This window comes from Dama dama, chromosome 7 (genome assembly GCF_033118175.1).
Source record: "Dama dama isolate Ldn47 chromosome 7, ASM3311817v1, whole genome shotgun sequence".
Lineage (NCBI taxonomy): Eukaryota > Metazoa > Chordata > Mammalia > Artiodactyla > Cervidae > Dama > Dama dama.
Genome location: NC_083687.1, coordinates 20,902,453 through 20,922,602, shown reverse-complemented (window position 1 = coordinate 20,922,602; position 20,150 = coordinate 20,902,453). Strand labels below are relative to the sequence as shown.

Genomic DNA, 20,150 nt, shown 5'->3' with positions numbered 1-20,150 from the left:
ATTTTGTATGGTCACCTTAAACTTAACGTGACTTATTTGCCTCTCGGTAACTTGAGAAAACTTGGAATCATCCTATTTCTCGTGGCTTACCTCCATCCTGATATCTTATCAGTTAGTTATATATTGGTCCTCTATATTCTACTTCCTTAGTATTTCTTCCATCTGTCATGTTCTATCATTTCCTAGTCCACTGACGTAGCTCTAACCCATATCATCTCTTTCTTGAATTAACTTCTTCCAATTTTTCACCCTTCCAGTATTTCTTGCACATCACTGCCAACCTCCTAACAGGCAAATTTAATAATGTCATTAAAATACATATTTCCAAGTTTCTTCATTTTTTATCAGATAGAGTCCAAATTCCATAAAACAATGCCCAAGACTTTCTCTGATTTGTCCCCTCCCAAGTTTCTGGCTCCCATTTATACACACCGTGATCCCAGTGTGTTGGACAGCTTGCAATTCCCTCTAACACATTGGCTTTGCTTATGTTACTCCCTTTCCCTAATTTACCCTTTTTCATTTTGTTCAACTATTATTCACTTTTCAAGACTCGGTTTTTTGAGTCATCCATCTTCTTAATAGTAATAATAGTTGTAATGAAAAACAAGACATATTAAGTGCTTATTATGTGCCAGACACCTTATGTATATTTTCAGGCAATCATCACAATAAAACTCTGAAGTTTATATCATTCTTGATACAAATTATTATACTAATAAGTGGCTTGTGTGTGCTCAGTTGCTTTAGCCATGGACTGTAGCCCGTCAGACTCCTCTGTCCATGGGATTCTCCAGACATGAATACTGAAGTGGGTTGCCATGCCCTCCTCCAAGCGATCTTCCCAACCCAGGGACTGAACTCAGGTCTCCCGCAGGCAGATTCTTTACAGCTGAGCCACTGGGAAAGTTTAGTGTTAGGATTAGGGTGGCATAGAAGCCCATATTTTTGGGGTTAATGAGTTTGTTTTAAGTATACTCTGGAAAGAGAATATAGCTTCTGCTGTGTCCATGAAAGACTAAAACTAAAAGTAAAGTAACTTGGTTAAATTTTTTGATATAAACCCCTGGTCACTGGGCTTCCTTGGCAGCTCAGATGGTAGAATATGCCTGCAAAGCAGGAGACCTGGGTTCTATCCCTGGGTCAGGAAGAGCCCCTGTAGAAGGAAATGGCCACACACTCCAGTATTCTTCCTTGGAGAATTCCATGGACAGAGGTGCCTGGTGGGCTAGTGTCCACAGGGTTGCAGAAAGTCAGACACAGCTGAGCAGCCAACACTTTCACTTTTCACTCCTGGTCACTAGCAATTGATCTGAGCATTCTTTAGTCAATACAGGTTTGCATCCAGCTTCAGAGTGTGAACTAGGAACAGCAGGTTGCATTAGCTATACTGTGGTTTATTTCACTCATTGTACAGAGTAATTTTCTGCTCACTTTCCACATTTCATAGAAAAATAAATGTATATGCATAATAGAAAATGGAGACAGCTACTCAATTGCCTGAATTAGATCCAGTTTAACATCTAAATATCTCAATGAAAATAACTTGTGGAACTGAATGTTTCTGTATATTGGTCTCAACTGAATTCTCCACTTTATTTTCAGGTATTGATAGACCCCCTCTCCTCAGCCCCTGAAAAACAATTATTGTTTTCTTTTATTTCGGCCATGCCATGTGCTTGCAGGATCTTGGTTCTCTGACCAGGGATCGAACCTATGACCCCTGTAGTGGAAGCACAGAGTCCTAACCACTGGACTGCCAGGGAATTCTTCCTCACATCTTCTTAAAGCAAAAATAAAATATTCCTTGACATATATTAGACAGGTCTAGATGGGCTTCTACTATGTGAGCAGGACTAGAAATTCAATTATTATTAAAAGATGTACAAACTTTCCTTCACTTTCATAAGAACTTAGGATAGCAAAACATGCTAAAGATAATACAAACTCTGTACTTCATTACTTATTTATGCCTAAAATTGGATTCTTGATCTCGTACATACACTCAAGATACTCTCTCCCCAGTCCTTTCCATCTCAGTTAACGGCAAAGTCATTTTTCCAGTGTCTCAGAACACTTCAGAGTCATTCATTGGTTCCTCTATGACCTCACATTATGTTATTATTCTTTCTGGGTCACTCTTCTTCAGTTAAAGTGGCCTTCTGGACATTCCTGCAACTTACCAACCCTGTTCCCACTTCAGGGCCTTCGCGTGCGTTGTTCTCATGGTGTGGAATGCTCTTTCTTTAAACATCTACAGGTACTGCCTTCACTTTCTTCAAGTCATTATTCAAATAACACTTCCCCAGTGAGCCCTACCCTGCTAGTCCAATATAAAAATCACAATTCTCTTATTCCTTCTGTGCTTTATCTCATTCCATAATCTCTTCTCTGTTGTATAATTTTCCACCTCTAACACTAATGGCCTTTTAATATACTATATAATTTGAGTATTCATTTCACTTACTGTCCAACTCCTTCTAGAATGTGAGTTTGATGATGGCACCGTTTTGTTTTATCCACTGCTATATCTGTTGCTCCTAGAATAGTGCCAGACACACTATAGGCCCATCATAAATAATTGCTGAATAAATGAGCACCTATTACTAACTCTCAACAAATATACCCTATTTTCAAAGGTAGAAATGTAAAAGTTGTTTGTTTCCAATACAAGAGGTATTATATATTAGATTCTATGGGAATGGAGCAACTTAAGTTTCCATAAGTTTAGAGAGGTCAGGGGCCCGATGAAACCCTGATATTCTCTGATTCTCTTCCCATTGGAGTCTTGAAAACAGGATCATTTTCTAGCAGCCAAGCACTAATTTTAAAAGATCCTGGAATGTTAAACCTGCAGTGAGTTTCCTAAGAGGATGGATCATGATTAGAGTTCTACAAGCTGCTTTTAGTATTTCTTCTCTCATCACTTTGCTGCTCTTCCTACTTTGAAATATATGAATATAATTGGAAGGTTTGAGAAGCCAGTTTGATTACACTATGAATAATTATGTGCTGTACCTCCTTCAGTGTATCAATATATTTGATTAATATATACATTTCCCTGTTGGTCTTTTAAAATGCACATAGTTGAACATCCAAGTTGGCCTAAAGCAAGAGTCTGACAAAGCTAGTTAATTTTTGGAAGCATAAATATGAAGGCTAAAATTATTCTGCACACCTTTAAGATCCATCTTTTGGTCATTTCTATTTAAAAGAAGCACAGAATTTTAGGGCTACAAGATTGTATTTTACTTGGCTTGATTGCCTTATTTTACACTTATGAAAACTGATCCCCCAAGATACAAAATGACTTCCCCAGGTACCACGGAACTCAATAACTGTTTTGGTCGGAACTTCTTGTAAGATTAAAACAAGGTAACTCTGAGATTGCCACTGAAAACCTGTTCTTGGTATAAGGAAATTAATTGACTATAGCAACAATTACAATGTGGAATTCTAAACAATATGCAGTCTTACCCAGTTTATTTCCATGGTAACTACATAAACACTAGAAAAGCAAATTAAGCAAAGGATAAAATAATTGATAAAATGATAAAGAAAAAGGCTCCACAAGCATCCTAATAAATAATTAAGAGTCATGGGTCACAAAAGAGTTAAGAATTTGCAGGTCACCTGAAGTGAACTATTTTACGGCATTCACAGGAGGAGAAGAAGTCACTTTCTCACAGAGATGGTTCCATAGTATGCATGGCCTCTGCTATTATTTGGAGGATTAGGGCTTCTTTTCTTACCAAACTAATATAGCCATCTTTTAAGGTGCCAAGAGGTATTTCTGCTTAGATATATACCTTTTCTGTTTGCATTAGTGAGTCTATATTAAGGTTAATATGCCAGAGGAATGTAAAAATCTACGGTAGCAATGCTCTTTTTTCCTTTAATGGCTTTGTTCAACGGATGACGACTTTTTTGTGGTGTGATGAATTCAGTTTAGTCTCCTGGTGCGTTTTCTCCACATGTTTGGAAATCACGTATTTTTCTGAAAGCTGGTAGTCATCAACATCTTATTATCGGCACTGATGTCATTGTTTTAGCTTTGTTACAATGAAGATACTTTAGTAGTATTGATAACTGAGGATCTTTGATATTAATTGAATGGAAAGTATTTTTGACCCTTTGTGGACAGGAATGCTCTCAAACTACAAACAAAATTATAGCTAAGTCGAATTTTTAAAATAGATTTTAACAGATTCCAGGAGGTAGGAACATTAAGATAATTCATGTGACTTCAAAGGTAAGATCTTTGTGAATAGCACGTCACAACTTCCCAAGAGTGAAATTTTGAGCTCCCTCTACCAGAACCTTGTTTAACTGTTTCTTTTCTCCATGACACCTTTCTTATTGTGTGTGATTATATGTAGGTCAGATTCCACTGGCTTGAGAGTAAAGTCTGGATACTGTTCTGAAAACTAGATTAAATCTGGTCCCCATGTGATGCAGGTAAAACTCCCATGAAAATATCAGTATGGCAACACTGATTGAAGATAATTTTAATTGAAATTATCTCCTTTGGGTTGTATTTCTGTAGATCTAATATTAGTATTTCTCTTAATTTTCTATTTTCTTGCTAAGGTACTTGAAAGGGTTTTCCAACGATTTTATAAACCAGTCTTTCTTTTTAAGAAATTATGACAATTTTCTGTTACTTTCCCTTAAAGTCTACACTTTGTCCACCAATGAACTGAGCCTTGATATACACATTACGGTGAGCTTTTACATCCTAAACATATTTATTCTTTTGAAACTTTAATTATTTGGCAAGTATTTAAGTGTTGGGGAGGTTGAAGAGACCTAAACACGAAATTAACAGAGGAATCAACTACAATCCACAGAGGAAATAATCAAATAAGTTGCTATTTTAAACAATGCAAGCAAATAGGAGGAAGGGAGGGATTATTTCAGAACACAAATATTCACCCGCAAGAAAATAACCGAAGTAGTAACGCTTAAAAAACTGGGAGGGTAGTAGTTAAATCTGAAAAATAAGGAAAGCAACTCAAGTTACTCTTATGACTGTATTATTTAAAGAAGTCTGTCTGTATCAATCCTGAGAGGACAGGATGCACAGCTCAAAAGTGGGAGTCAAGATTTAAAAATGAGAAGCAGGCTAAAATTCTAAGGAAAAATAAATATAGGATCATGCATCAAGAAGCCTTGAAATAGCAAAAAGGTTTCAATCAAAACGTAGTCGTTAAACGTTAAAATGAGGAGGGGGGTAAAAGTCGCTGCGGGTTATCATCTTCCACTGCCTGTAGGGGAAGGATGGAGTGGTGATAGGCGGGAGCCGGCGCAAGACCGGATGTTTCACTGTCCCAGAAAGGGTCCCCTGTCCTCATATCGGCATCGCCAGCGGTCCTCTGGGGAAGCAAGCCTTTCTGATCTTTCCATTTCCCTGTACCATCCTAAAAGCACAGTCCCGCTGGGACCCCCGTTCATCCCAATTCTGAAGGAAACCGTTAGAGAGGCCAATCTCTGCCCTGAAGTTGAAAACAAACTTCCTCCGTCCCTCGAAAACGCCAGCCCTCTCAGCTCATTCTTAAGGAGTCCAAGCTTGGCGCTGAACACCCTCCAGTTCTCAGTTCATCCCCACCCCTCTCCCAGCTGCCCTCGTCCTAAAGAGGCAGCCGCGTGGCTCGGGGTCGCCCGCCCGCCGGCCAGGCGATCAAAGCACCACGGCCTTCGGTAAAGAGGCAGCAGGCGCGCGCCGCGAAGCCCCGCCCCCAGGGAGTGTGGCGGAAGTGGCTGGCTGGGAAAAGGAGACCGCGCGCCACCTGGCCGAGCGCGCATGCGCCAGCGCCCGCGCCGAGAGTGGTGGGGGCGATCGTAGCCCTCCCTCCTCCACCTCCGCCACCCCCGCCCCACAGTGAGAACCGGGCTCACGCCATCTTACCCACCCCCCCAAACCACGTCCCCTCCGAACCACCCTTTCCCTTTCGACACTTTCAGCCCCCCACCCCGCCCTTTTCCAAGCGTGTCCCGGGCCGCCGCCGCAGAAACCGCACCATCTCTAACCCCACATTCTCCACGCGGGACGCGCAGCCGTGTCTACAAGTGTTCTTAGAGCAGAGGTTGTAGGGGGCATCGGGGGCGGGACGGGGGAGGACGGCGTGAGGGCTGGGGTCGCGAGGGGCGCCGAGCCCACAAGTCTGGGCCCCGCCCCGGCCCCTGTCCCCGGGGGGGCGGCCGCGGGGGTCCCCGGGCGTTCGCGCCGGAGGCCGAGGGGAGAGCCGAAGCAGCGTCTCCAGAGCCGCCGGCCCCGCGAGGCGCCCGGGTTCCCCCGCGGAGTGTGGAGTTGGCCTTGACTCCTCCCCGTTGGCGGGTGGGCGTGGGGCCAGGGGAGTTGGGCGGGCGAGTGAGAGCGGGTACCGCTGGGTGTGTTAAGAAGCACCTTCCGCCTGTCATCTAGGCCGTGCTTAAGGGGAAAGAATTCTTAAAGAAGGAAATTGTTGCTTTATGGGCTAGGTGGAAGAAGAGTTAGGTAGTGTTAGAAGAAGTATAGCATCCTGGAAAAGGAAAAGATTGACTCCCTCCTCTCTGGGGTGAGCCCACATCTGTGATCCCTGGGGAAATTATTTAGCGTGTTTTTGGCTGGGTGTTTTGGTCTGTCAAATGGGGGTAGTAGTAGCCTAGCTCAGAAATGTGAGGATTAGATGAGATAATACAGGTTAAATGCTAATTGCAAGCTCCAAGCACTGATCAGTTGCCTGTTAATTACCTGTCATTTTTATCTCCCTGTTTTAAGGAATTCGGAATGACTGTGACCTGGCTTTCTAAGTGAAAAAAATGAAACTGGCCTCGATTTATAGGGGGCAGTGGAATGTAATATGTGACACTCAGAGGCCTTCCTGAAAATGTGTTATTTATGTGCACGTGGATAAATGAGCTTAACTCCATGAGGTTATGACTTTAAGCTACCAATATTTCCTTGTAAAGAAATGATGATGGATTTATCTGGGAGAAGAGGATCTAGAGTCTTAGTGTATATGAGGGATAGAACTTTGGAAATAGAATTTAATTCGTCTATGAAGATTAACTTGAAGACCAAATTGAGTACGGAACTCGTGGAATTTCTGGTGGATGTTTAAGAGAGGATGGATTTGACTGATATGAATAAATTTCCTGATAGTTACTATTTTGCAAAAATAAAGTGCACTTTACTGTGCTATTACACGTTTCTTGTCTCTGGGAACATTTAAGAAAAGACCTAGAGCAGCCCTGTCCAGTGGAACTTGCTGTCGTTAGGGAAATATTCTGTGATCTCTGCTGTCCTAATACGGTACCCACTAGACACAAGTGGCTCTTAGGCACTTGAAGTATGGCTAGTGCACTTAGAAATTTAATTTTTAATTTTATTTAAATTAATTGATGTCGGGAAGATCCCCTTGAGAAGGAAATAGCAACCCACTGCTGTTTTCTTCTCTGGAAAATCCCATGGACGGAGGAGTCTGGAAGGCTGCAGTCCATGAGGTTGCAAAAGAATCCAACAGGACCTAGCGACTAGGCAAACAAAATTAATTGAAATATAAATAGCGGCTTGTGGCTAATGGCTGCCTTGTTGGACAGCATAGGTCTAGAGTCTAGGCCTTGAGACCTTTTCCAGTTCTTGATTTGGTTGAATTTTAAGTCAGAGAAGCCAGTTCTTAGAACATTTGATGCCTTAGGGAATCATAATTATATTCAAATAATACCTTTCATTCAAATACTGTAGTTCAAAGCTTGGGTCTGTTAATACTTATTTACAGCTTGCAAATTAAAGCAAAGCATTCTTTTGACTCCTAGGTTGTACAGCTAATGCCAGATTCATCTGGAGAGTCATCATAATACGAAGTGGAGTTTCCTTTAACCATTACTGTACTGTATTGTGACTGGGTGTCCACTATCTTTTATCACTTTAGTTAGTTTTCAGTGAAAACCTTTCAACTCTTCTATTCCTAAAGTTTTTTCAGTTTGAAAAATGGTGTTTTTCGTTAACTTTTTGTATGAGAAATAATTTGATAAATTATAATAGTAAACTTTGAGCATTGGGCCATTGCAGTAGTTTTGTGGTTATTGGTATTCAAAACTCTAGAAGAGATAAGTCTGAAATTTGGCAGTATTTTGCAAGGATGCTTTCTTTGAAATAGAGTTCCACCCCCCCCCCGCCCCAAGCAAATGTTTATAAAGTAAACTTTTGAAGAAAACCCTAAAAAAAAAAACCCACTTTATTTATAGATAACACACCCTTAACTCTGGCCTGGTGTCTGTAGAGTGGTACCCTTGGTCTCAAGGCTGATGATAATCCTTGGATCTGGAACAAAAACTTGAAGCTCATAAATAAAGCATATACAGAGAATACCCCATAGCATACAAATCAAATGGATTGCTCTTATGTAGGGTGACTTTATACCCTGCTCTTTTGAAGACAGTCATGGTTTAGAGCCTGTTTGTCTCAGCATAATTATTAATAAGGATCCTTTCATTTTAAAAAATGTTCCAGTTGGGTCCACATAATAATATGGTCACCCTCCTTTTAAGCTTGTTGAAATTTGGAGTATATAATTTTAGGAGGAGTAAATAAATGTACTGTGGTCTCAGAAATGTACTCACTTTAAAGTAGTGACAGATATTGCTTATGTGCATAAATAACACATGAGCTGTCTGGAATAAGGCCAGCAAGTGACCTGTGCGCCTAAGCCACTGATAATTAAAAATTTCTACTTTTCTTAGTATAATTGGATAGCAACCTTGGGTACTTTGATTGTTGGTTTTCTCTAAAAAAATGTTTTGTTGTAGAGTCTGCAAAGAAAGTTGGACCATGCCAGTCAAATCAGAACGTTGAGTCTTCTTGTTGAAAATAATACCTGTTTTACTTTATGGTGAAATTGAGCAATGAAATTAGTTAGAAATCGGCTTACCATGTTAAAGACTGGTTTCACTTAAATAGTAAAGAATAACAATTCAATCTAATGCATTATTGTGTTAATTGAATTTATACTGTAGTGGATTAAAATACTTTATTGAGAGTCAAACATATTTGGTTTGATTCCTCACTGCTGAGGGTTAAATGCAGTAACCCAGGTGATGTGTTGGGTGCAGTGCTGGGTGCAGCAAAGCACATAAGTAAGTACTCAGTAAGTATTAGCTGCTCTAGCCTTAAATTTATCGAGTAATGGATCTGGAGATGCATGGTGGATAAGTACATTTTGGATTAGTTTTAACTAATTCCAAAATCCAAGTGTACACATTTTCTGCCCTGTGATTTCAGTTGAGGTGTTTAACTTTTCTGAGTCTTAATTTCCTCATCAGTAAAATAGGATTAGTACCTAACCTTAACCTGCCTCCTCAGGATTACTGGAGGCTTCAGATGAGAACTTCTTAAATTGTTGTCTTGTTTTTCAGATGTTAATTTAACTGGTTTAGTCTCAATTGGTCTACCTCCTACCTCCAGTAAAAACTGACTTTAAATCTGCAAAAACTGTTTGCATGTATTTTGATTTGTGAATCAGCACATACGTAAGATCATTCTCTTTTACAAATAATACCGTAAGTCCCAGCAATGGTGCTTAATTGATCTGTTTCCAGTATATTCCCTGCACAAAACAACTCCATACTAATTGCTACGGGGAAAACCAACGTTTTCATGGGCACTTGATGTTTTCCAAACTAATCCTCTATCTTATTTATCCAGAGATGTCATTCCCACTTAATAGGTGGTACTGATGAGTCTTTACATTCTGGAATGGATATGTAAGATTCTTTGTTTACACTACTGCCTCTAATAATGCCTGACTAATAGTGGATATTGAAGTTTAAGTTTATGAATATGAAAATAACATTCTGTCTGGCATATAGTATGTATTAGTTGCTGAAAAACTTGTGTTCCTTGAATTTTCACAGGGCAGTAAATACGTGAACTTTAAAAATTATAAAATATACAAATATACATTACTTAATCTTAAAGTATACTTTTGCTATTTCAAATGCTATAGAGGTTTTTTGACTGAATCCTTTATATTTCACTTTTTTTTCATATTAATTTGTTTCTGAATCTTTCAAAGACTACTCCTAAGCATAGTATTCTTTCTCTGAGGATATACATGTTTAATAGTAGTACTTTGGGATATGTTTTCAAGAAACTGTACTTTTGCTTGGGTTCATCATCATCGTCATCATCGTGATGAACTGAGTATTTCTGGGTACCAGGCACTGTCCTCAGTGCTTTGTGGATGTTACTTGATGTCACCTATGAGAGGAGTATTTTTAATCTCCTTTTTAAAGTTGAGGGAACTGAGGCAGGGAGGTGATGTGACTTGCCCAAGGTCACCTGGTAAGTGTTAGAGCCTGTATTTGAACTCCAGAGCCCAGCTCTTTACCTGCTAAACCGTGAGTCGGCATAGACAGATACTTCACGACAAAGTTCACTATGACAAACACATTGTGGAGGACTTGTGAGTTAATTATAACCAACTTTTATTTGTGTGTTCCTTGTGGGATAGTAGAAAGAACTCTGGACCAGAAGTCAGGGGACCTCAGTTTTAATCCCAGCTGTATCACTAAATAGTGATGTGTCCTTGGGCAGTTCAAGAAACCCCTCTGGACTTCAGTATCCTCACCTGAAAAATGAGGGATTTGGATGAAATTAGTGATTTTCAAACTGTAGTTCTGAACTTCAGATGTCTTTGGTCCCCCCTCCCGACAGTCCATGGCATTGCCAAGAGTCGGACTCGAATGAACAACTAATACTTTCACTTTTTTTTTTTTCACCCACCAGCGTGCATAGTTATACTTTGCCCGTTACAGTTGTTTGTCTGTTTGCCTAAGATTTTCTTTTAAGCAAAGAATTCCTGAACTTAATTTTTGAAGTTATCAGTCTCTAAGAAAACTTAATGACAAGTCCCCTGGTACTACTACTCAGTACTTCATATTTTAGTGTGTTAAAACTAAGGCACTAAGGTGGAAGATGGGTGAATTTTTTTATGTATGTAGGTGGACTGGATATTTTGGGTTATCTAAGATCAGAGCGTTTTTTTTTGTGTGTGTTAGATTTGTGACCTTCACCCAGTGTTTTTACTCTTAGCTTCTTTGTTAGTTGGGGGGAAGTACATGCCTAATAGGATGGTTTTGAGCAAATGTGAGCTAATGCAGATGAAAGAGCCTTTATAAATTTTGAAATGCTTATGCAAACTCATCTCTTTTTCACATGCCTCCAGAAAATGTCCCCCTCCTTTTTCTGTTTAGTCACATTAAGTGTGTTTTTAACCACATGATATTTTATTGAATTGTTTGTACTTAATATGGACTTCTCTTAAGATTTAATATTTTTAAAATGTGACTGGAAGAGAATCTTGATGTTTAAGAGATCTCCTTTTTTGACATCCTTGTCAAATATACTTACTTCTTACTATTAGAAGTATAATTGATTCCAAATTTTTGCACATATCTGTAAAGTTAACCATTGTCACTCACTTGTATATTATTTTATGTAGAAACAAGTGTTTTCAGTATTGGAAAAATGAGCTTGCCATTTTGTCAGGGTTTGGATATCATGTATTTTAGGATGATCTGACAGGCAGATTGGCTGTGCACTGTAAGAAACATTTTTGCAAAGAATAAAAATTTTTTTGAAACTCTAAGAGTTAATACTTAAGAAACTCAGTATTTCTTAAGGAGAGTACTGTATATGAAAACACATGGAAAAAAAAAGAAAGCACATGGAGTAGAAACCTACATTACTATGAAACTAAAGAAAAAATGTAATAATAGAATTTCACGTGTCTCTGACCAGTGTGTCACAACTTCTTGTTAGTAGGTTAAAAAAAGAAATTGCTCATGTAGCTAACTGAGATATGTAAGCTAGTTTATAATCTATCTAGAGGGAATTTTTGTACTTTACAAGTGTTTTGATATTTTCAGTTCAAGTGTATTTTTTGAGTGCTCATATGTTGTAGCCACTGTCTTCTTTACAACCCTCCTCTGAGATAAATTATTCTTGACATATCGAGAAACTAAACGAGAGATTAGTTGACTCTTATTACCAAGTTCTAGTATGTATTAACTTGAATTGGGGTGTATATAAATATATTGGAATTACTATTGTATTGTCCCCAACTAGACACAGAAGTTTTAAAATTTTGCACATTTTGATTTGTTTTTTTATTTTTTATATTCTCAGTGATTGACCATTTGGTATTATTTTTCACAGCAGGAGGAAATTGAGATCATGATATAACTTGAGCTTTTTTTTTTAAGCAATAAAGCTGAAATGTAGTGTGTAATAGTGTTGGTTTAACCATAATCTCTTCCTATCTTTGGAGTTCTATGAAAATGAAAATGTTCTGGTTATAACAGAACATTATTACTTTATATTATTTGGGATTATTACTTTATATTATGTGGGATGCTCAGATTATGAATGGTTGAAATTGAGACTCTTAGATGCTCAGAATCAGTACAGAGGTCTGCTGAATAAATTTTTCTCAAGAGTGAAACAGTTAAAAAATTCTGCTATCTTTTAATAAATGGTTAGACTGATGGGTTTCACAATCCAGATTTTGACATTGTTTTGAGGGTGTTTTAACTAGTAATAAAGTTTTCAACTCAGGTATTTTAAACTAAAGATGTTTTGTGGCATTTCTTCTTTGGTCATTTAGTCACTAAAAATATGAGCTATAAATAGAAACCAAGTAACAGGTTCATTACATTTTTGCTTAATTCACATTTGTGATGTACAACTTTACTACGTTAAAAATTTTTTTTTGTCATGATATTTCTAAGGGGTATATTCTTAAATTCCATTATTTTTATTAAAAGATACCAGTTTTTCTACTCTGGAACAGAATTTTACAGATGTGATGTAATATTGGCTATTGGCTTAATGATCAAGTTTAAATATAAGTATTAATCAGTGATGAACTTATTCCTTGAGTTCACATTTAAACTGTGGCATGTTGAAATAATCTAGGTCTCCATCTGCACATCTGAATTCATTTTGTAAAATATGGCAAACAGCTGCATTTCAATTGAAAGCTAAAACAACTGTAGGACATTAACCCATTGAGAAGATTACAGTAGGTTTTCAGTTCCATGTTAACTATATTTATTAGAGAAAATTGACTTGAGTGCTTCTGCTTTTAACCGACATTTATTTTTTTTAATGTCTGAGAGATAGGAAATAAAGCATTGGAATGATAGGACTTTGATGTGTAAAAAAGTTAATGTCTAAAGAAGTTAATTATCCCCATCATCAAACAAAATGTGGGCACAGGAAATAATTTTAAAGATTCTAATGCACTATCAGCTCATCATGTCAAGAAAAATATTATCCACCTGTTTGACTTAAGAATTAAATAGCTTGACTGTAAAAGGATGATCATGGTTATAATAAATTGAATTGGGACCTTTTCCCTCTTACTAATAAATACTCTTGATATGAAACATTTGCAGTAGGGGCACAATCTAAGAAAGCTGGAGTTTTGCTATGAAGTTACTTTCTGAAATGTCTTCTCTTCAGAGAGTGTTAAAGCAAGGTGACTGGATTTGCAAAATGAAAAGGGGGGATTACTCTGGCAGTATCTCAGGAGAGTCCCACAGAATGGCATGCCTTCAGATCTGACATGAGTCAGCCTAAATCATAACTGCTTTTGGAGACTGGGGTTAACACGTAATCTTTAAGTTTAACATCTCCAGGATGTCCTATCTCTTGTCAATTTCTCTTGGGACAAGTGAATTATTTTCTAAGTTCAATGGGGTAGCCAAGTTCCTTTTTTAATCACTGTGTCCTGATTCTGTAGGACTGTTCCTGGAAGTACTTGCTTTCCTGTCTTATTTTTCCCCAATCTTGGACTGATGATAGAATTTTTTTTTTTTTTAAACTGAGTTCCAAATGGTGTTTCCTCTTTCCCTCTAATATTTGTAGAAAAAAAGTACTTATTTCCCCCACCCCCACCCCCCACCCAAAAGTCTTCATGAACAAACGGGACAAATTTAGGCTTAAAAAGATCGATGGTCTTTCACAGCATTAGCTTCTTTATTTTAGAATTTTGGTTTTCAGGCTAAGTTTGAGTGAAACCTTTTTCTTTCTGTTTCACTGCTCTTACATTCTCTGTTGAATGATCTTTGCCTGGCCTTAGGCCCCTCAGATTAGACCGGGGCTTATGTTGGCAGAGAGTTAGTCCTGCTACAGAATGATATTGGGATGTTCCAGATCTAGCTACCCAGCTAGAATGCTGCTTGCCTTAGGTCTGTGTCATTTTGCCTTCTCAGAAGCTTTATATGTGGCCCATCTCAGACAGTAGTTTGTAGTAGTTAATTTTTTGAACTTTCACTCATGAAAGTGAAAGTGAAGGTCGCTCAGTCACATCCGACTCTTTGTGACCCTATGGACTATACAGTCCATGGAATTCTCTAGGCCAGAATGGTGGAGTGGGTAGCCGTCCCCTTCTCTGCGGCATCTCCCCAGCCCAGAGATCGAACCCAGGTCTCCTGAATTACAGGCAGATTCTTTACCTTCGAGTCACCGGGGAAGCCCGCTCTCTCACTCATGGGGCTCTGCCTTTCGGTCTCAGCCTTCAGTGAGTGAGTGCTTAAGGTTTCTGGTGTCAGTTTTAGTCTCCGTTGCCCCTCAAAGTGGTCAGGTTAGCGGATGTGTTAAGAATACATTTGACAGCAGTGTGGAGAGTGAACTGAGATGCAAGAAAGAAGCTAGAAATAGAACTCAACAAGAAAGGGAGGAGGTAGAAACATAAAGTAGAATTTATTTTACTTCTTAGCAAATTTTAGGGTGCAGGAGAAGGAATCAAGGATGATGACTTGAGATTTTGAGCCAGGCAGACTAGTAGCAGCACTGATGTCAGTGTGAAAGCAGAACTTATTTTATAAGGAAACTGATGAATATTTGTTGAATTATATTGAGGTCTTCTAGAGAAAAGTTTCAAGTTTCTTAACCTTTGTGATGGTGAAGTAAAGATAATCTAAATTTGTCATAAAAGTTCTTAGCACATCAAGAAAGGGAGAATTCTTGAGTTCTGTTTATAATAGTTAACATTGTATACTGACTGCTTAGAACTGTTCTGGATGCTTTGTTCATGTTAGTTCATTTAATCCTTACAACAACCCTGATAATTGTAATCCTTACAATTGTAAGGATTATTGTAATAGTGTAATTGTACAATTGTAATATTGTAATCCTTACAATTATCATTACCATTTTACAGATGAGGTAACTGAGGTATAAAGAAATTAAGGAACTTGCCCCAAGTGCTAGTAAAGTAGTGGAACTAGGCTTCTAACCTTTGCGGTCTGATTCTTGACTCCTCATTATTTTTGTTATATTTCTCAGTACTGCTTAATTTTATTATATATTTTATATTTGTTAATTCCTCTTTAACTCTGCAAACTGTTTTTTAAAGAAAGTCATAGTATTGAAAAATTTATATAAACATAAAGTAGTAACATTTGTTGAGAACTTCCTGTGTCCTTGAGATAAAAGCCAAGCCTTTTATCTACTTTTATTACCTAAATGTTTTTTTCACTAATTCTTATTTATGGGACTGCCACATACAGTAAATAAAATGGTGTATATTAGGATTGGCATCTAGTTTTCCCATTATGCATCAGTTTAATTTTATTGGGAAAAGAAATCACATTTTAAATTGGTGAATATTATTTTAACCATAAGACTGTAACATACCACAATGCTAACTTCTGATCTACTGATTGGCTTTATTTCTGTTATTCGTAGTTTTGGCTGTGGTTCAAATGGGAATTAGGTCATGTTTTGGTTTTGTAATTTTGTATCTTACAGCTGTGCAACTTTTTCTTTAAATGAAATGCTACTTGAAACCCCAATATATAAAATAGAAAAATCGGAGTTCTTGTGTTCAGGATGACCAAGGGGAGCTCACTGAAACTGGGAGCTTACTGAAATATTGCCAGGGAATCTTAGGGCTCCCTGGAATACATTTTGAAAACCACTGAGCTCTATTAAAATACCTTAATGAGTATATTTCTCCCAATACTTACTGTAAAATATTTAATGAAAAGTTTATCACACAAGCACTTTTTTGATATATTTGACTAAGCAGTTTTCTACCTTGCTATTTGATTTTAATGAAGAACAAGTATGGATAAATCAGATTTTTACATAAGACAAATCAGAATTTTAAAAATTTTTGTGGTTTTTTGAAGTAATTTATAATTGTTTCCATTTTCTATGCATTTACTTATAGCTAAAATACATTTTGTAAGCAGAGTTCTCTTTTTTATTTAGATGAATAATACTGCAGCCAGCCCAATGTCTGCTGCCACTTGTAGCAGTGGAAGAAGTGCAGGGAAGTCTATAAGCTTCACAGCAGAATTGCAGAGTATGATGTGAGTATGGCTGTATGTCTCACTACTCTTTTAAGTTTGTTCATGTTGACAAGAGACAGCGGAAATAACAAGGTTGTAAAACTTAACTTGAAAATTTGTACTTAAGTACAAAATGAAATAGTCTGATAACATTTTAAATAGCCATGTATAGAAGGGGCATATTGGTTAAAAATGCAACAGTGATACTGTATTCTGAAAGTATTGGTTCATCTTCATAAAAGAATGAATACTCATGTAGACATTTGTGCCCTAATTACTATCTACCCAGGTCTGTATTATGGATTGTTTATTGTATTTTAGATTTAGAAAATTTGGACATTTTTTCATATTCTTGGATATTTGGAAATATTTTCACAGAGTTCTCGAGTTTTTCTCAAATATCAGTCATAATAATTCCATGAACCTCCCTTGGTTTTCAGTTTTGATAATATTTCTGTATTTCAGAACCTGAGAAAAAACTTAGGACATTTAAAAAACACATTTATTTCATTTTTCAGAAACTGCATATTCATTAAGATTTCTTTCCTAAGGCTCTTTTCAGCTTGATTTCTGGCTTCTTTCATTGAGACTGCATAACTTGATCGATGAGAGGTAGCAGATTTATTAGAAATGTCTGCTGGCACATATTAGTTTTTCTTTATTATTGGTTCAGGAGACAATTTTCTGCATATGGGGGACAGCACGTTAGAGCTCTTCTTTTCCTGTGGCTACATTATTCATGACATAACCAGCAATTTTAAAAGAATGTTTCTGTTGAAGTTTTAAATGGGTGTATATTGATAGTCTTCATAGTGGATTAACTCCCCTGTGTGATGATTATCGTTCAGAGGAAAAATGAGTTTGAGCATGTATCTGATAGTTGCTTGGTAAACATACTTTAAACAGCATTGAAAACATTCAAGTCACAGGTTCTCAAACATTGGTCCTGGGATCCCTTTAAACTCTCAGTTATTGAAGACCTTAAGCAGTGTTTCTTTATGTGAATTGTTTCTATTATTATTCATTGCTTAGAGTTTAAAACTAATAAAAATGATTCATGTGAAAAATAATAAGCCTATGATATGTTAACATAAGTAATATATACCCTATAAAATAATTACTTTCTAAAACCAAAAATTGGTAACACATTTTGTGAGGTAAGATGAGACTAAATTAAATGTGTTAATTTAGGAGTTGTATGAGATTAGGCTGTCTTTTAAATTATGGAAACTTTTAAGGGTTTATGCTTGTATACACTTTGTGTATTTAAAGATTTTAGCTATAGTATAGTAGCTTTATGCTAAAATTTTATGTTGTACTGTTAATTATGTTTAAAAACTACTAAACATGTTTTGGAATGTTTATAATAAAGCAAAGAAATTCATCTTCCTGTAGAGCCAGTTCATTAATTTACTTTGTAATTTTAAAAACTTTTAATTTTGAAAATTTCAAACTCATAAAATCATTGGAATAGTATAGTGAACTCCATACATCCATCTTCAGACTAACAGTAATTGTGTTTTGCCAGTCTTCTTTAACCTTTCTCCCTACTCCTCACTTTTTTAAAATGAAATTATTTTATAGCAACTCCAAGCTATCATATTTCAAATTTGGTATTATTTATTAAAACATTATATTTATTATTAAATGAGAAAACATGCTTAATAGCTGAGGTCAGCAAGCTATAGTCATAGACTGGCTGCTTGTTTTCAAAAATGAGATTTTACTGGACCACAGTCACAGGCATTGTTTATCTATTATCTATGGCTGCTTTCATGCTTCATGGCAGAGTTGAGTGACGGAGACCATATAGCCTGTAAAGCTGAACATATTTACTATGTGGTCCTTTACAGAAAGTTTGACGACCCCTGATCTATGAAAACAGCTTTCTGTAAGAAGAAAGCTGTATTTCCTTTTGTCATTTATGCTTAAAAGAGGTTCTACTTAGTGCATTGGATAGACTGTAGGCCACTTAAGAAAACTGAGAAAAAAAGAAAATAAAAGCTAAATTCAGCACTTTCTTATTAAATACTTTTGCAAACATCTTCCCAACTAATGTGCTTAAGCTGGATTCAGAATGTAAAAGTTATTGTTGGCCACAGCTTTGGAAGAAATGTACATTTTCCTTCTATTTCAGACCTCATAGAGAGGCTACTCCTAATAGTTACATTCATCATTTGTAGTCTGAAGTTATTTTTTTCTTCTTATGAATTGCTTCATAGAATAGGAAAATGGGGCCAAGATTAGGGGAATCTTTTTTTAATTTACCAATATTTTCTGATGGCATAATGTTTTCAGGCTTTTGATTATATAAAATTAGAATCTATATGCATTTGATCCTTGCTTATGTGATTTTAAATGAGAAAGTGTAGCCTTAAGTGTCTGTGTTTATTTCATGTTGTAGGAGTTTCATTCTATGAATCTTTACTTTTTTTCCTCTGTGTTTTCACAGTTCTTCTAAGCCCTTGTGTGTTGTGTTGCTTCTTTTAATCCTCTCCAGCTACTGTCTTCCCCAGCCATTCACCACTAAAGACGTGTTTTTTCTTGACTCCATGACCTCTAAATAAGTAACAATATTGTAGTGTCATTTCCAGGGAATGGCTTCACTGAAAGGTGTCTGGTTGTCAGGCACAAATGGAATTGTCAGGATCTGCTATTAAATAGAGAGCTGGCAGCTGGTCTGTCTTCCTATTAGAGGCTTGATAGGACTGACCATATTTTAGGTTTGGGTGAGAAATACTATATGAGTGTAGTATTCACTAGGACATGCTTCAACAGATTTTAAACTAAAGGACTGGCAGTCAAACAGTTCCTGGGGGGTTGGGAATGACAGCAGCTTTACCTTACCTATGCTTGTAACTTAACACTTTTGCTCTATGCTCCTTATCACAGCTTTTTGAATAATATGTGCTAGGAAGGGTCCAGAGGCTTTTCATTTTAAAGTTATTGAGCTCAAGTAGCCAGTAAATTAGAAAGTAAAATCTTTTCAACCCACATTGCAGGAATTTTGAACGATTTATTAAATAATTTAAATTAATTTAAACACACTTCAAGGAATCTTCACTGAGCTTTCTCTTCCTTATTTTACTCCCTTATAAATTTCTTTGCCTGGTTATATTGTACTCTTGCAGGTTTATAGGCCTGGTGATAATGTCAGATTTCACTGCTTGGTAGCATTTAGTAATTCTCATGTGACCAAATTAAAGAAAAAAAAAGGATTTTGTTTGCATGCTAACTTATATTTTCTAAGAACTCTTCCAAGTGAAATTTCATCCTTATCTAAAATCCACAGGGTGAAAAAAGTGTTTTCTAAATCAGAGTTTTCTTTATAAACAATGAAATTCACTCTTTTAGTTGTACTATTATGCAAGTTTTGCATTTTTTAAAAAAGCAACATTGTTGAGCCCTTGTATGGCAAGACCTGAAGCCTTCAAGATAGTCTAGAGGTAGAGGTGAATGAATGTCATGTGACAGGATGTGAAAAATTCCATGGTAATACGAAGTGGGGAGTGATGATCTGAGTGTAGTCTTCCTGACTTTAGGTCTGTACTCTTGACTGCTTTCTGGAACATCCATTAAGTATTCTGTTAGCAGCTCAAACTTAGTGTGTCCAAAAATGAACGAGTAATTTTCTCAGTAAGATTTGCTGCTTCTTTTGGGAATTTTGGGATAAATAGCAATAACCATATATACATTGCTACACTAGAGTAAGGGCACAGTTGTGTATGTGAAATGGTATCATTTGGCTATTATATAACATTAAGAAATTAGTTGTGGAAGAATGTGTTCCTAATTCTATCCATACC

The 20,150-nt window shown here is 37.0% G+C and overlaps 2 protein-coding genes across 6 annotated transcripts in view; one reads left to right on the top strand and one right to left on the bottom strand.

Annotated features, from left to right (window-relative positions):
• RUNX2 (RUNX family transcription factor 2) overlaps positions 1–20,150 on the bottom strand; it is a 232,995-nt gene that overhangs the window by 181,882 nt on the left and 30,963 nt on the right. The window lies entirely within an intron of this gene.
• The window catches only part of SUPT3H (SPT3 homolog, SAGA and STAGA complex component), a 375,450-nt gene continuing 361,220 nt past the window's right edge, over positions 5,921–20,150 (top strand). Inside the window, exons 1-2 of one of the 2 annotated variants that reach the window (XM_061146853.1) lie at positions 5,921–6,086; positions 16,265–16,365. In XM_061146853.1, the coding sequence (XP_061002836.1) occupies positions 16,265–16,365 (101 nt within the window). In that variant the 5' untranslated portion in view covers positions 5,921–6,086. Of the gene's footprint in view, positions 6,087–16,264; positions 16,366–20,150 lie in introns of those variants that run through there. The other variant, XM_061146855.1, reaches the window with a different exon arrangement.